The 12,180-nt window shown below is 36.7% G+C and overlaps 1 protein-coding gene and 1 long non-coding RNA gene across 2 annotated transcripts; one reads left to right on the top strand and one right to left on the bottom strand.

Annotated features, from left to right (window-relative positions):
• Positions 1-4,288: 4,288 nt before the first annotated feature.
• On the bottom strand, positions 4,289-5,446 carry LOC122195700 (uncharacterized). Its single transcript, XR_006186252.2, has 2 exons — positions 5,260-5,446; positions 4,289-4,770 (listed from the first exon to the last, which is right to left on the bottom strand). It is a non-coding gene; the product is annotated as an uncharacterized LOC122195700 (long non-coding RNA).
• A 4,057-nt stretch (positions 5,447-9,503) lies between these two features.
• Positions 9,504-11,882, top strand: LOC111911286 (berberine bridge enzyme-like 21). The gene is made up of 2 exons (XM_042897769.2): positions 9,504-11,311; positions 11,511-11,882. The coding sequence occupies exons 1-2, from the start codon at positions 9,706-9,708 to the stop codon at positions 11,627-11,629; spliced, it is 1,725 nt and encodes a 574-aa protein (XP_042753703.1). The 5' UTR covers positions 9,504-9,705; the 3' UTR covers positions 11,630-11,882.
• The last annotated feature ends 298 nt before the right edge of the window (positions 11,883-12,180 follow it).

The raw sequence follows: 12,180 nt of genomic DNA, 5'->3' as shown, positions 1-12,180 counted from the left end.
AAAACACACAAGAAAACAACAATCTAAAGGGGGGAGAATAGGTACTTACCGTCCTTCTCAACATAGACTGATGCATCATCCCCTGGGCTCTACAAGCAGTGCTCATCCCAACTGTAGCCAGAATATGATCCTCCTAATCCTCTCCATTGATGCAAATGGTCTTCAATGCTTGCGCCAAAGTGGCACTGGCACCATATAGTTCTGGTGCTCAAACAGAAAACATAGTCAAACGACGATAGCCAAAACCGACAATGTTTCGATTTACCCAGAGCCACCGGTCTTGCCAGTTCTTATTCAAAGCTTTTTAGTTAATGATAAAGGCATGAACACCTCACCTTTGGGGAAAAGTCCAAGCACCAGACTGAGTAGAAGAGTTGAAGAAAGCTTTGAATTCCCAAAACTATGGCAGAACTCCAAGGGTCCGACAGACGAGTTCCAAACCAACAATCTTATTGAAAGTGTTTGGAGTCAAGTCATCTATGTGGAAGCCATACTGCCGCATTAACTCATTAAAAAATTCTGTCGTTGGCAGACTCAGACCATCCTCGGAGATCGAAATGAGAACTTTAACTTTCCCCTCCGACAGACAAGAAAATATAGCCCCTTTTCGAGGGTATTCCACACCATGCTCAGGAAGGAAGCTAAATCACTCTTAAAGACCGGTGAACTCACTCAGAGAAGGAATGATTCTGGAATTTGGGCTAGCCATTTTCCGTCGAAAACAAAAAAAAGGAAAAGAGCATAACAGAGAGAAAGAGGAAAAGAAGTAGTAGAAGTGAGAAGAAGAAAAAAATTAAAGGGGAAATGAAAAAGATGGGAGAATATTTAGATGCAGGTGGGAAGATCAAGTGGTTATGATGATGAAAATCGCCTATGCAAATGCCTCCGTCACGTCAGAAGTTGTCAAAGAGCCATCCTCACAAAACGTGTGTCCAGATCTAAGCTAGAACAACTCAGCTACCCTAAGCAAACGCTGACGTCTACTAACCTAGGGGACTTGATAACGTATCCTACCAGGAATACGTCAAACATAACGGAAACTGTCAGTCTGATAGACAGTTTGGGCAAAGGACAGAGTATGCCTAACACTACGTCCTCCCCCTCGCCCTCGCGATCCTGTATTCGTTCCTTGGCGCCCTAGTGCCAAGGTCAACGTCAAGACAAAAAAGTACAAATTGCCTTACAGAGTGACAGGTGTAGCGCTCAGGACGCCGCTCCTGGCAAACCTGCACCAATAGCAAACAACCACTCGCGGAGCACGATCTACCAATCGAAGGCCATCTATCCCTGCCAAACCTGAGAAGGTAGAAGGTATTATCGGGGATCTGTCCCCCTGACCACATGTAAAAAAAGGTCCCTTCTTGTCCAAGATAAGGGATCAAAAAAATGCCACCCTTAAACTCTTACCTAACACTTGTTCACCTTCTCTCTAAGAGACCAACTAACTTGATCGATGAAGCCTAGTTTCGGGACTACCTCCCGGACAAAGACTGACGATCTTGTTTTCTTTGCTGTGATTCTCAGGCCTTTCATTTCCATCCCTCAAAGAGACGGAGTTAAGTCGGAGATATATCATAACAGTAGCCTTATCATACAGACTCTCAGGAACCTGGTGGTTGGACCAGGTATGAGACTGGCAGTCTCAGTGGTGGTTTACGGATTTTATATCCCGGTTTAGTGAATGGTTGTCATGAATCAAAAGATTTTGGGTGAAATGCAAGTGTAAGTTTTTGGATCTTGGGTTAAGATTTATGTACTGAGTTGGCTATTGGTTGAGACTAGCATTGGGAACAGTGTATATGTGCAAGGTCTTAATTTCATCAAGTTATGGATTAAGGAATCTATATGCCAAGGTCATCAGTTGAAGGGTTCAAGGTCAAAAGAATGTTTTCATTTCTGATGGTAGCAAAAGGCTCTTGAGATTGTGTTTTGGATTGGTTCCACATGTGTGGAGGTCAGGAAATTTATGGGATTTCAGAATTTTAGTAATAACATATTGGTTCGTCCATTAACGGAGCAATGATTGTTCAGCACTAGAAGGTTTTGTTCAGAACATTAGTTACCAGGAGGGTGCTAAGGAGTAATTTCGAGGACGAAATCTAATTTAAGTGCGGGAGAGTTGTAACGCCCTGTTCCAAATCGTTTCCTAATGCGGGGTGGTGACCCCGAAGATCGGGTATCATAAGGCTAAGGGCCTTTGGGAAAGATGTATTTAGACCCATTGGGTGTGGGTAAGGTAAGTTAGATGATCTGGTAGTTCGGTTTGTGTTTCAAGGCCAAGGGGTATATCGGTAAGGTATCTGTTCGGGCTTTTTATGATTTTTTATTTTAGTTTGGGAAGTTTTAAGTCAATGATAAGTTGATATAAGTGTAGAGCTTCTTGTTACCTTTCCGTGGATATAAGGATCATCGAAATCAGACTCAGAACGAAGAAGTTATAGCCTCTGGAAGTTGGTAGTTTAAAGGGCTAAGCCTTGTACGTAGGGCGTACAAGGAAGTATGCAGGGCATACTTTTATAAAAGGGTCGCGGACCTTCATAAAGTACGATAGACATATTGGGAGTACACATGGCGTACTCCAGGCAAAATGAAAACCCTAATTTTTAGGGTTTGCACCCTATTTAAGCATCTTAAACTCACCTCCTAGACATTTTACACCTGTCTCCATATCTTCTAAAACCTAATTTTTCCCCTAGCCATTGTTTTGGTGCTTTTGAGCTCTTGTGAAGAATTTTGGTATGTTCTGTGCATTTTGAAGTGGTAGAAGAATATTGAAGACTCATTCCTCAGAGTGGAGCTTAGAGATCTAGAGTTAGCATCATCATTTTGTGCCATTTGAGGTATAAAGTTCTTAGCTTGACAAATCCCTATGTAGATCTAGTTTCAGTTTGTTTATGGCATATTTTAGTCCCTTTTGGTTGGTCCTTGTGACTAAAGGTTGTTTTAGAAGCTCAACCCTTAGATATGGACGTTTTAAGGGTCCCTTATGCATAAAAATGCAAACTTTATGGTGTTTCTTGACCCATGGATGTATTAAGACCTTTGTTAAGCTCTTTTTAAGCTCTTGAGCCCCATTAGGCCATGCATGCATGTAAATTTGTCAACTCTACATAATAAGTATCCTTAGAGAATCAGATATGGGAGTTTGGCACTTTGTCTTAGCCGATTATGTGCTTATTGGAGTGAAAAGGTGGTCCAGGGAGTACATTGGGTGTACGCAGCTGGTACGTTGTGCGTACTGACCCTGGATGGAGTATGATTAGCGTACGAGCTGAGTACGCCCTGCGTACTCAGCAGATGGATGTTTGGGCTTTGGTGTTCTCAGTTTAGGCAATTGGTTGGGTTGTCTTAGTTTGGGCCATGTTAGGCCATTAGACTTCTATCTTGGTCTTCTGGTTTGTATTTTTGGGCTCCTTTAGATTTAGGCCCATGATAGGTTTTGGGCCCAATTTGGAAGATTGGGCCATATTGGGCTTTGGAATATCATTTAGGAGTTGAGCCTTGGAAGTAGTTGAGTTGGGCCTTGGCTTTGGGCCAAGTAAGATGAAGGGTAGAATGGTCTTTTACCCTGGTTATGGGCTAAGTATCTTAGACTCTTGGTTATGGGTCAGAATCCAATTAATAATTGGGTGTTATTTGATGATTGAAATCACGGGGATTCTCCGATCCAGCAGTCAAAGATTTATTCAAGTGTTTCAGTAGCTAGAGGTGAGTCTCCTCACTATACGTGTTGGTCGAAGGCACCAATGTCGACCCACTATATTATGTTATGTTAGATGTCTTTGTGACTCTTACATGGTATATTGGTATAGGCCTATTTGTATGTTGGGCTAGGCTCATTGTATGATGGGTTATGCCTATTTATATGTTGGGCTAGACCCATGTAACAGGAAGGGCTAGGCCCATTGTATGTTATGTAGGTGCTAACTGTCTTTGTGACTTTTACATTTGTGTGATCGGGCTAGGCCCAATGGTTTAACAGAGCAAGGGCTATTATGGTGGGTTGGGCCCAATATGCGGATTGGGTTGAATGTGAGGGCTAGGCCCAATGGTATGTATGGTAAGTGGTACTTTGGGGAACTCACTAAGTTTTGTGCTTACGTTTTGATGGTTATGGTTTCAAGTACTTCCGGTTCGAAAGGGAATGGCCTGACTTGATCACGGTGTATCCGCCCATGTTTCACATTATGATGATTTTAAGATTGTACTTTGATAACTATTTTCTTATAAAGTACCTTTAAATATTTATAGAAAATATAATGAATGTTTAACTTAAAGTTAATTAATGTTTTGGTTGAACTAAAAATGAAATTTTTACCTCATAATTTTTGGGACATTACAGCGTTCCCGTGTAATCATCTATCGATTCGGTCTTCAACATCTAGAGTTTATCAAAATCAGACATTAGAGTTTGCAAGCGGACTTCTTGAACACATGCTTCTCCAACGTGCCTTGCCTTGATTGCATCCCAAAGTTTCTTGGATGTATCTTGATCACCTATTTGAATGATCAAGCTCTCCAGAATTGATTGGTATAGCACTCCCATAGCTAAGTCATTTTTTCAACGTTTATGGCGTTTCTCTGGTCTATTACTTCCCAATCATTATGAATCCTTAGCACTACCTTCATCCTCATACCCCAAACGATGCAGTTTGTAGTTGTCAACATCGAGTAGTGGACGGAGGGTGCTCCGATTTCCTTTGATGGTGCTGAATTAGAGGACTCACCCGACATGGTGATTACTCAAATCAGAAAAGAAGAACTCGAAATCTGAGATGATCAATAGAAACCAAGATTTATGTTCTATTGATTAAGGCAAGAAGAAAAACAACAATTACTATTCACGATTTGAACATCGTTTAAATCTTCCAAAAACGATGATCCACCATAAACGATTTTAAAGAATCGATTACTGATTATATAGCAATTACTAATCAAATCAATCTATTTTAGATAATTGATTATACAATTATTGGTAGGAGAAATCGACAGAAAAAACGATAAAATACGACTTTAGTTCATTCGCTTTTTTTTTTCTTCAGTCGGCAACAGAAATCAATTACACCGATTCAGAAATCAGTCGGCGTAGAAATTGATTAACAATTGCAATTCAATTGTGAATTTAATCGATCAGAAAAACTAGTGATGGTCAATGAATACTTGTTTGATCGGCAATTTCAAATCGATTCCAACATAAAACCTTGATCAAATGTTGTTTGACCGAAATCTGAGGATTGGATTCAGGTGTATCGAACTTACAAATTTTGTCGATTGGAATCAAGCGTATCAAATAGCTTTTGTCGACGGAAACCTTATAACTCCTTGTTGTTGTCACAGAAAAGTTTCACCTAATGATTCCTATGCTCTGATATCAATTCAAGTGCAGAACACAAACAATTATGGAATAACTCTCTAAATGTATTGAGAAAATAAACTCAAAACTCAATTGTTACGGCACAGTTCCATGACTCGGTATCTATACATGTATTTATACTCCTAGACTGCCAAACTTGTAGAATAAGAATAAGACTAGGAAACTTAAAGCCAACTTGCTTAAGCCCCCAAGAAATTGGATCCTAGCGTCCTACCTAACTTAGGAATTCCAAGAGTTTTGATTAATCCGATAGTATTTCAAATGAATTAAATGAAATTGTAATTTCAATGAGGAATTAGAATAAACACAATAGTGTTATGATCAATATAAAATAGAATGAAATCATAACTTGGGAAATGGAATTGCTTATTTCAAGGGTTATTATGATTATTATAAGTTTACTATGTGTTGATTAATTAATTAGAATAGTTATTTGTGAATTTGGAAGCTATTAAGAGATTTTAGGCCAATGTTGATGTTTAAAGTCTATATGAGTTTTCCTTATAGCACTTGTGACACTGAAGTGTCTTGATCATTTACTGTGATGAAATAATGTTAATAATACTTATTTAAATTATTAAGACTCAACGGTAAAGTTTTATACAGTTTAAGAGCAAGAGGAGCAAAGTACATTGCCTTAAGTGTAAAAAAAAAATCGATTTTTATAGGTGTGTTGTGTGTTACACAATCATGTAACTTTCAATGAAAATAATCGAAGAAAACTGAAAATTCAACAAAAGCAACAAAAAAATACAAGCAAATAACGGCAACAAATACGAGTAATACCAACAAGAATCAAATACCAACTCAAAAAATAAAAATTTAAAAAAAAAAAAAACGTACCATAGCAAATACAAAAAAAAACCAATACAACTCTATTTTTTTGATGAATAGTACCATGTGATATATAGTAATGAGTCGATGAACCATCCCACATTCTTTTAAATATCAATAACAAACTTACCTGCAAAACAATTGTTCAATATATACGAAGTCTTCTATAATCATCAAATCATAAAAAAATAAAATAAAATAAAATAAAAAAGATAGAACTTTAATACAATGTAAACTAATAAAAATCATGAAAGAAAATTATTTGGACTTTATTATTAAATAAAACTTAATTACAAATAATAATAAAAAAGGATCATAAATAAGAAAGTTATTTGAAATTAATCTAAGTACAACGCTAAATAAAAAACGATTAAACAAAATTTCATTATCAATTTAGCCATAACTTACTACCCTAGCTTCTGATATGTAATCTACCACACTACATCCAATGTTTTAAACACCACTTCGAACCGGTCGGACAGGGATCGGGGACGAGAGGTGTTCAGCCGTCGGTTTTATGCCAATTTTTAGATCAGGTTGAACCGGTGTGATAGAAACGATAAAAAACCGTTTGAAACGATTTATTGGACTTAGATAATTGGGTTTCATTTAACCCGTTAAAAACATCTCATTTCCAAAGCAAAATGAACAGCTCGATCAATTAGGATCATAAATAAGAAAATTATTTGAAATTAATCTAAGTACAAGGCTAAATAAAAGATGATTAAATAAAATCTTATTACCAATTTAGCAGTAACTTATTATCCTAGCTCCTAATATGTAATCTACTACACTACATCCATTGTTTTAAACACCAATTTGAACCCGGTCGGACTGGGATCAGGGACGAGAGGGGTGCAATAGCCGGTTTATGCCAATTTCTAGAACATGTTGAACCGTTGTGATAAAACCAATAAAAAACCGTTTGAACCAATTTATTGGACGTGGATAATTGAATTTCATTTAACTCGTTAAAAAACATATCATTTCCAAAGCAAAATGAACAGCCCGATCAATTAGGTTAACTAGAGTGTAAAGCCGACATACACAATTATCATATGTAGGAAAATTCTTTGTTTTTTATACATATGAACCTAGGAAAATAGAAAAAATATAAAAATTATAGATGTTGGGTTGAACCGGAAAACGCTCACCAAACCAATTCAACTAAAGAAGTGGTTTCAAAAACATTGCCTACATCACTATAGTGAAACTCATACATCGTATTACTATCGATTTTAACTTGTATCATTCCAATTATCCAAGCTTGGGGGGTTTAATTTGTTTCTCTCTATATATAAGTGTATCTTTATGCATTTTCTGCTTATAAACACCAATAGTTTCAAGGAATAATGTCAGGAATAATAAGTATTTTCCTCCGTAAATCAAGTGGTCTCCTATAAATATCATGGTTTTTTCCTCCGTAAATCAAGCGCTTTCCATCAATCAATATCTAGAATTTGAAGTACATTCCGATGTGTCAGTTGGTCACTGTAAAAAAAAAAAAAAAAAAAAAAAAAAAACAATTACACACCCATAATTGATTGTATATTGGCTACGGGTCTATAAACTTTATAATAAACTCTATAATACGTTTTAAGTGTACGACTGGGATGAGACTCAAGCGATGACATTTATCCTAATTTTGTTATTATTTTGTGACAAAATTTCGAGTAAATTAAACGAATGGTCCCTATGGTTTGGAGTACTTTACGCGTTTAATCTCTAATTTATTTTTTTAACTTGGAAGGTCCCTAATATTTGTTTTTGTTGCGCGTTTGGTCTCTATCTTACCTAAAAAGACTATTTTACCCTAGATTTTTAAATTTATTTAAATAAACACACATCCAACCCCACCCCCACCTCACTTTATCTTATATAAAAAAACTATTTTAATTTATTTGAATAAGGTCATAATAGTCATTTTAGGTAAGAGGGTGACTAAACGTGTAACAAAAACAAACAGTAGAGACCTTCCAAGTTAAAAATTTAAGTTAGGGATCAAACACGTAAATTACTCTAAAACATAGGGGCCATTCGTGTAACTTACTCCAAAATTTCACAATGGTATTTATTGTTTTGATCTTGTCTCTAAAATAATCCTTAAGAAACTTTTTTTTCTATGAATAGTCTTTGTGGACTAAATTTTGCATTATAGTGATCCTTACCATTGATGTCAGTCACACGGCGAATATGTTAAGTTGAAATTTTTTTAAGAAAATTTCACTTAACGACCATTTGTGATATTTAAAAGAAGTCTAATCAATTTTTTGTTAATTAACATAGATCAAATAAAATGACAAAAAACATAAAACATAAAAAATTGTAATATTTATATAAATAAAATAAAATAAAATATATTAACTTTAATGATCATCCAAGTATATTTTATTTAATATATAAAAAAATTGTTGTATAAACTTTATCAAAAATATCCAAGCTACAGTACAACATTAAATATTTTCATTTACTATTAAGACAAAGTTTCACAAAATTTCAAAAATTGTCCTTATTAAAAATTTTCTCAGTTTAACGGATCCATCTAAGAGACATCAATCTAAGGACCACTTAAATGTCAAGTTTTGTTCAAATTGACCATTAATGCAACAAAAAGAAAATATTTTATTAAAGACTGTTTTTAAGACAAAATAAAAACCATACAACTATATTTAAAATGTTATTTTTTTTAACGATTCAACGTTTCTAATGATTTCCAAAATATAGATGTCAATATGACACAACTATTACATATAAATAGTACCTTTTGATTAATATTAAGAAATAGTCAAAGCTCCAAAAGCCAAATATGTGATCCCTAATTGACTAGTTCTTTTAAGGTGCTTAGCCTACACACATGTATATCTTAGCCTTTTCTTAGTGGACATTGTGAAATATTTTTCTACATAATCCATTTCGAATTTTCTTTTCTTTATTTATTGACTTGTCTCCATGATATTGACAATAACTAAAAACAATTTATACGTCAAAACTAATTATCTAGAAATCAAGAGCTTGATTAACTTCAGCAGAATTCAGACGGAAAACCTTATTATAAGTATGACCATATATATATATAAAGACGTTGAAAAAGACAACGTGAAATTTACAATTTTAAGACAATGGAAGCATGGTACCTAAAAAAAATGCGAAAACCTAAATGATCAATTTTATCTTTAAAAAATAAATAAATAAAGAGAATTAAATATCCTCAGAAATAAAAGGATTTTTCTTACATTATCCGGTTAACTAACCCTAGTACATTTCAATAAATACCCTTTTACAAATAATGTCTTCTCGTTTCCTGTGTCGCTTTCCAACAGCCGCTTAATACTTGCAAACAAGAAGATTCCACGTTTCACCATCCGCCATTACCGACGACCTCAAAAAGCTTCAAACCCACTCCATGTGTTGTGCGACAAAAAGTCATACGACGCGCAAACATTGATCTACACTATAAATACTCTCTCCAACCATGCCAAAAGAATAATAAGCAGCCAATGATGAAGTCGTTAGTTATGCTTTCCCTCCTCCTCACTCCACTCCTTTTCTCGTTTTCGAACGCCGCCTTGGATCCCGACTCAGTTTACCAGTCGTTTCTCCAATGCCTCCCTTTACAGACAACTGAATCCGCCGATGATCTCTCATCCATCGTCTTCAGCTCCACCGCCAATTCATCCGCTTACACCGCCGTCCTCCAAGCTTACATCAAAAACCAACGTCTGAACACATCCTCAACGCCTAAACCCTCTGTAATCATAACTCCGACGACAGAATCCGAAGTGCAAGCCGCAGTTCTTTGCTCTAAGAAAGTCGGTGTTCAGATTAAGATCCGAAGCGGCGGACATGACTACGAAGGAATCTCCTACATCTCATCCGACCCTGATTTCATCATACTCGATATGTTCAATTTCCGCGACATCGACGTCAATATCGCCGATGAAACTGCGGTTGTCGGAGCAGGGGCACAGTTGGGAGAGCTTTATTACAGGATTTACGAGAAGAGTAAAGTCCATGGCTTTCCCGCCGGAGTATGTCCGACGGTTGGTGTCGGTGGTCATTTAAGCGGCGGTGGTTACGGCACCATGCTTCGTAAATTCGGTTTATCCGTGGATCACATCATAGACGCCCGGATTGTTGACGTAAATGGCCGCGTTTTGGATCGGAAATCCATGGGTGAGGATCTTTTCTGGGCGATTCGCGGCGGCGGTGGCGCCAGTTTCGGTGTCATTCTATCTTATACCGTGAAAATTGTTCAGGTGGGGGAGGTTAATACCATCTTCCGGATAATGAAAACGGTGGCGCAAAACGCGTCGGAACTCGTTTATAAATGGCAGTCGGTTATGGCTGACATCGACGATGATCTTTTCATCAGAGTCTTGTTACAGCCGGTGACTGTGAATCGCCAGAGAGTCGGCCGAGCTTCATTCATCGCACATTACTTGGGTGATGCCGACAGTTTGGTTGCTCTAATGACCAAAAACTTCCCGGAATTGGGATTGAGAAAAGAAGATTGTGTGGAAGGAAGTTGGATTGACTCCGTACTTTACTGGGCCAACTTCGACAACACAACCGCGCCGGAGATTCTCCTCAACCGCCATTCCGACAACATCAACTTCGGAAAACGGAAGTCCGACTACGTCCAAACACCAATCTCAGTATCCGGGATTACATCAATCTTCAACAAACTAGTGGAATTGGGTAGACTTGGTTTCGTTTTCAACCCCTACGGCGGAAAAATGAACGAGATTGCACCGGACGCCACCCCAATGCCTCACCGCGCCGGCAACATTTTCAAAATCCAATATTCAATCGGGTGGAGCGACCCGGATCCCGAACTTGAAAGAAACTACTTGAATCAAACAAGGGTTATGCATGATTTCATGACACCATTTGTATCAAAGAATCCTAGAGGTGCGTTCTTGAACTACAGAGATCTTGACATCGGCGTGATGACCGGAGACAATTACAGTGAAGGTAAAGTTTACGGGGATATGTATTTCATGGGGAATTTTGAACGATTAGTGAAGATAAAGACAGCTGTTGATCCTGATAATTTCTTCAGAAATGAACAGAGTATCCCTACTCTCCCCGGAAAAAGCTCAGGCAAGTCAAGGAAGATGATGAAGTAAAATACTAATAGTTTTCTTTTTGTTTGTATACGATAATTAAAAAAGAATTGTTTTTGGTAGCACATTAGATTTACAGGTGCACACCATGCATGATTACTTGTACTCCACATTGGATTTTTAGTTTTTTGATGTATTTATAAATGGATTGTTGTTAAAAGGAATAAATTTTATAGGTAAATGTGTGGGTTTAGATTGTGTACAAGTCTCTTCAAGTGGTTATTATGAAGAAGCAAGAAAGAAGATGTGGATTCAAATGTCATTCCTGGTATTGTGCAAGATATTTTTGGGTTGACTCTGACTTGGATGTTGTGTGTGTCTGTGTTCTATGACGAGGCTAGTCGACCCGTGATTATCGTTGTATTGAAGTACATCTCGTGGTTTGTGGGTCCTATGATTTAATTAAGTAGGGAACTATGTCATGATATGTATGTCCTTATTTATGTTTGAATATTTCCTGAAATGTCTCCTCAGTCACGGCTACATGGAAGCTTTTTTGTATAAGTTTTCTCAATTTTGTCAATCAAAAACGTGTTCTTGTTTTCTCACTTGGCTATTTTTGAACATTTATTAGTTATCATCTCTTGTAGACTTGTATTGATTGTTGAAAGGTTTAAAGTATGTTGACCAAGTACGGGGTGGCAATTCATTGAACAAAAAATTTAGCAGGAAGCTACGAGGAACATAAAACAAGATAAAACAAAAGAAGAAACGCATAGGGCAACATAATTTGTTTGATAATCATGTTTTTTTTTATAATCATGTTTTTTTCATGCATTTGATCATTAAATTTGTTTGATTTGCTGAAAATAAAATAATATGACAAACAAATTTACCGGTCAAATA

The sequence above is a fragment of the Lactuca sativa genome, chromosome 8 (assembly GCF_002870075.4).
Source record: "Lactuca sativa cultivar Salinas chromosome 8, Lsat_Salinas_v11, whole genome shotgun sequence".
In the NCBI taxonomy this organism is placed as follows: Eukaryota; Viridiplantae; Streptophyta; class Magnoliopsida; order Asterales; family Asteraceae; genus Lactuca; species Lactuca sativa.
The sequence above is the reverse complement of the archived record's forward strand: the minus strand, read 5'-3'. Positions and strand labels throughout refer to the sequence as shown.